Source organism: Oratosquilla oratoria, chromosome 11 (genome assembly GCF_046742065.1).
Source record: "Oratosquilla oratoria isolate Oo_2021 chromosome 11, ASM4674206v1, whole genome shotgun sequence".
In the NCBI taxonomy this organism is placed as follows: Eukaryota; Metazoa; Arthropoda; class Malacostraca; order Stomatopoda; family Squillidae; genus Oratosquilla; species Oratosquilla oratoria.
The window spans coordinates 68,597,139-68,602,138 of NC_134787.1; the positions used below are offsets into that span (position 1 = coordinate 68,597,139).

Genomic DNA, 5,000 nt, shown 5'->3' on the forward strand with positions numbered 1-5,000 from the left:
GTTTCTTCATTTAGATTGATATATTCTCCCATCGATAAAGTTAAACCCCGTTACCCCGTACAATGTAGCCAAAACGTCAATTTGAATTCCGCTAATTCCCTACTTTAACACAACGTCAAGCTAACGTGTTTGTTTTTCTTCTTCTTTGCAGACGAATTTATTATTTTTGCTAAAGTTAAATCCCGTTACCCCGTACAATGTAGCCAAAACGTCAATTTGAATTCCGCTAATTCCCTACTTTAACACAACGTCAAGCTAACGTGTTTGTTTTCTTCTTCTTTGCAGACGAATTTATTATTTTTGCTGAATATCATGCGGGTGCTCATCACGAAGCTCCAGGCCTCGGTCTCCTCCGAATCGCTCCAGGTCAAGTAAGTCATGTGTCGATTTATTATTTGCTATTTGCCTGTTTGTTTGTTATTTAACTATGCCTATGCATTTATTTATGTATTTTATTTGTTATTTACATGATCATGGTTTTTATTTATTATTTTATTATTAATATGATTTCTTTTTTTTTCGCATCCGACCTAGATATGGACCAAAAGGTCTCCTGTCGGCATGCTCCGCCTTTGTAATCCTTTGGGTTGGCCGTGTGGGCGGCTCTGTTGGAAACGTGTTTGAGAAACGTTTTACGCGTGTGGGTGTAGAGACAAAAGTAACATTATTATAGTTTTTATTTATTTATTTATCTATGTATTTATTTATCATTATTATAGTTTTTTTCGCATCCGACCTAGATATGGACCAAAAGGTCTCCTGTCGGCATGCTCCGCCTTTGTAATCTTTTGTAAAGTCACAAATGCCATTCCTTTTTTTTTTTTTTTACCTATTATATGGCATTTACTTATCTATTTATTTTTATATTCACGAGCCACTAAATGCGCCAGTCTCTACTTCACAGGAGGCTTGGCCTTCGACTTTTATTCAATATTTAGAAAATGAGGGACAAATAAAATAAAATAAAAATAATTCTCTTGTTTTTAGAAAGGGTGATAATAACTAATGAACGGGCAAAATAACCATCAATGATCGAAATGTCTCAATCTTCTTATTCTAAAATAAGAGAAAATTCTTAAATGTTATTTTTGATCTACACTAAGATCCCTTTTGCTTATTCTATCATAGCCAGGTTCAGGTATGCGGAGAAGTGTATTTATCTGTGTGGGTTTGTACAGATTGTTCCATGTATAGAATCTTGTTCAACCGGGTATTCATAGTCAAGCCCATGTATATGGTCTTGGATCGCGTGTTGGATTCGTAATCGACAGCTATTACCTTCCCGGATGACAACTCGGAGCTCATATATGTCCCGATCATTGGTAATGTTGTGACTTTTTACAAACCCCCGCGCGCGCGCGCGCACACACACACACACACACACACACACACACACACACACACACACACACACACACACACACACACACACACACACACACACACACACACACACACACACACACACACACACACACACACACACACACACACACAAAACTCATTGCCCACCAGAGTTGGAGTGCCGGCTTGCAGTGTATATGTAGCGATGCTCTTGTTTTCACCCCCGAGTGAATTAATGATGAAGCGTGGCACCAGCGCACCATTGAGTCATGTGGTAAGTCACTACAACACTTGTCACGTGCTAGCCCTGGTTCGAGTCCTTGGCCGTACCACGTTTCAATTTCTGCATGTTGGCCTCCGCGGATCTCCCGATGTTGATGGCTTAGAATTAAAGTGTGTTGTGGTTGATAAAAATGTATATATATATATATATATATATATATATATATATATATATATATATATGTATATATATATATATATATATATATATATATATATATATATATATACATAAATATATATACATTTTAATAACCACAACGCACTTTAATTCTAAGCCATCAACATCGGGAGACCAATGGAGGCCACATGCAGAAATTGAAATGCGGTTCTGCCAAGGATTCAAACCCAGCAATCACATGACAAGTGCCGTAGTAACTAACCAACTACGCTATCAAGAGAGATAGCGTAGTTGGTTAGTTACTACGGCACTTGTCATGTGATCGCTGAGTTCGAGTCCTCGGCAGTACCGCATTTCAATTTCTGCATGTGGCCTCCATTGGTCTCCCGATGTTGATGGCTTAGAATCAAAGTGCGTTGTGGTTGTTAAAATGTATCTCTAAACACTGGGACCCATTCAGTGTTGTACATACATATATATATATATATATATATAATATATATATAATATATATACATATATACATATATGTATATATACATATATATACATTATTATATAATATATACATATATATATATATGTGTGTGTGTGTGTGTGTGTGTGTGTGTGTGTGTGTGTGTGTGTGTGTGTGTGTGTGTGTGTGTGTGTGTGTGTGTGTGTGTGTGTCTGTGTGTGTGTGTGTGTGTGTATTCACTTGGTCTTTGGATCACGTGTTGGACTTGTGATCGACAGCTTTCCCTCCTGGAAGAGAGCTCAGAGCTCGTAGGTCCGATCTATGGGTAATGCTATGACCTAGCACACACACACACACACCCAACACCCCGCCCACGAGAGTCAGAGTACGACCCGAGGTACAGCGATCACGAAATAATTTCGGCCCTGGGCAGGATTCGAACTGGGTACTAGGAGCACTTCTGCTTCCCATTTCAGCGCTCTACCAACTGTGTGTGTGTGTGTGTGTGTGTGTGTGTGTGTGTGTGTGTGTGTGTGTGTGTGTGTGTGTGTGTGTGTGTGTTTATATTAAAACCCGCTCACAACAATGCTTTTTGCTATTTGTTTTTACTTCGATGATACTTCGATGTAAATGCGTCTTGTCGTATTAGAAATGCATGAGTCAAATTCATGTCGAGATAACATCAAGATAACACACTGCACGGAGTCAGAGAAACGCAGGGTCAAATCCATCGACCACCAAGTCTCTCCAAAAATTTCAAACCTGCAGTTCTAATTCGGTGCTAGTACGGGTTGCAAGTTTTGAAAATTGCTGCCTTCGATGTGTTTCTACCCTCCAGATCGGTGTTATTTTGGTGTCAGTATGGTGTATGCATTTCTATTACGCTCCTACTTCTATGCCAGTTTGGTGTCACTTCAGTTTCGGTACGATTTGGAGGGCTATCGCGACCTTGATGCTCTACTTGCGGAGCCAACTAGGTGCTTCTACGTGACTTCGTTCTCACTTCGATGCAGGCATTGCTAGTTCTATCCTACTTTGGGTAATACGTTTTAATTTTAGTACCACTTTTATGACAGTTCGTTTTGGAAAATCGAACTGGCCACGCGGCGGGAAGTTCTAAACACTAAGTAGGTTTGATTTTTTTTTTTTTTTTTTTTTTAGGGGGGGAGGTTGGCGGTCGAGGCGTTTGACCTTGCGTTTCTCTGACAATACGCAATGTTGTTTCGATGTTACCTCGGTATCAGTTCGACCTATGTATTTCAAGTACGACAGGATGCGTTTACACCGAAGTAATATCGAAGTAAAAAAAATATAGACGAAACGCATTGGTGTGAGTGAGTCTCAGCAATCTGAAGGGTAGAAATGCATCGATCTCAGCCATTTTCAAAATTTGCGTTGGTGTGAGCGGGCTTTTAGTACACATAGGAATTATCCCTCTCGTTATATAGGCAGATCACCACTTTTTACATCCTAGTGAGTCATACATTCACTAGAATACATAACCAAGAGGTATGGAATATTTAGTGTTAGTGAAACTTAGTGTTATAGTGTGTCTTCGTGTGACTTAGTGAGAAGCTAGTTTATGTTTCTGTTTTGGGAGATGAAAGCTTAAGTCACTCTACTTCCCTTCCCTCCTCTTTCTCCCTCTTCCCTCCTCTTCCTCCCTCTTCCCTCCTCGTCCCTCTTCTTCCCTCCTCTTTTGTCCTTCCCTTTTCGTCTCTCCCCTTTTTCGTCCTATTGCTTCTTTTTCTCTTCTTTCCCGTCCTCCTCACTCCTCTTCCATCCCTCTTCCTCCTGTCTACACCTACTTCCTCCTCCTCCTTTCTCCTCCTCCTCCTTCTTCCTCCTCCTTCCTCCTCCTCCTTCCTCCTCCTCCTTTCTCCTCTTTCCTCCTCTTTTCTTCTCCTTTCTCCTCCTTCCTCCTCCTTTCTCCATCTACCTCCTCTTCTTTCTTCCTCTTTCCTCCTCCTTTCTTTTCCTTCCTCCTCCTTTCTCCTCCTTCCTCCTTCTTCCCTCCTCGATTTCTTCCTCTTTCATCCCTCTAAATCGGCTTTCAGAATTTTTTTTTCACGTTTCCCTCCTCCCCCCTTTCATTCACCTTCTGCTCTCCATCGCCATTTCCCTCTCTACCTCCCTCCCTTCCTCCCTCCCTCCCACCGTCCCTCTCTTCTTTCCTTTCTCTCCCTGGAGGCCTCATTTCCCCACCTCAATCCTTCTATCCTCTATCCCTTGAGATATCGGTCTTGCCCTCCTTTTGCCCTCCCCCCCCGTTTCTGTTCTATCCTCACCCCTTCCCCTCTCCTTCTCTCCCATTTCCTCCCATCCACCTCTCCTCTCCTTCCTTCCCCTCTTCTCCCTTCCCCTTTCCTCTCATCCACCTCCATCCCCCTTTCTTCCTTCTCCTCCCGCTCCACATAACCTTCCTTCCCCTCTCCTTCCTTTCCCTCCCTTGTCCCACCGAACTTCTCCCTCCTTCCTTCCTTCTCATCTCCTCATCTCCTTTTGCCCTCCCTTCCTTTTCCCCTTCCCCCTTTCTCTCTCCTTCTCTTCCTTCGTCTCTCTTTACCTGCACACATGAAATAATATGATAACGCACGACGGCGGTGAGGGATTAACCACAAGGGTAAAAACAAAGCGCTGATAAACTATAATTCATAAATAAAAGAATCTTCCTTTAGCCCCCCTCTCCTCCCCTATATATCCCCTCCTTCCATTTCACCCCACACTCTCCTCCCCCTATCTTCTCCCCGATATCCTCCCCTTTCCTTCTCACCTTTTGTCTTCTTCCTTGTCCTC

General features: G+C 42.2%; 1 protein-coding gene across 1 annotated transcript in view; it reads left to right on the forward strand.

Annotated features, from left to right (window-relative positions):
• Positions 1-5,000, forward strand: part of LOC143029912 (PDF receptor-like) — a 918,216-nt gene that overhangs the window by 864,804 nt on the left and 48,412 nt on the right. Inside the window, exon 10 of the mRNA XM_076193114.1 lies at positions 286-371. Within this exon, the coding sequence (XP_076049229.1) occupies positions 286-371 (86 nt within the window). The remainder of the gene's footprint in view (positions 1-285; positions 372-5,000) is intronic.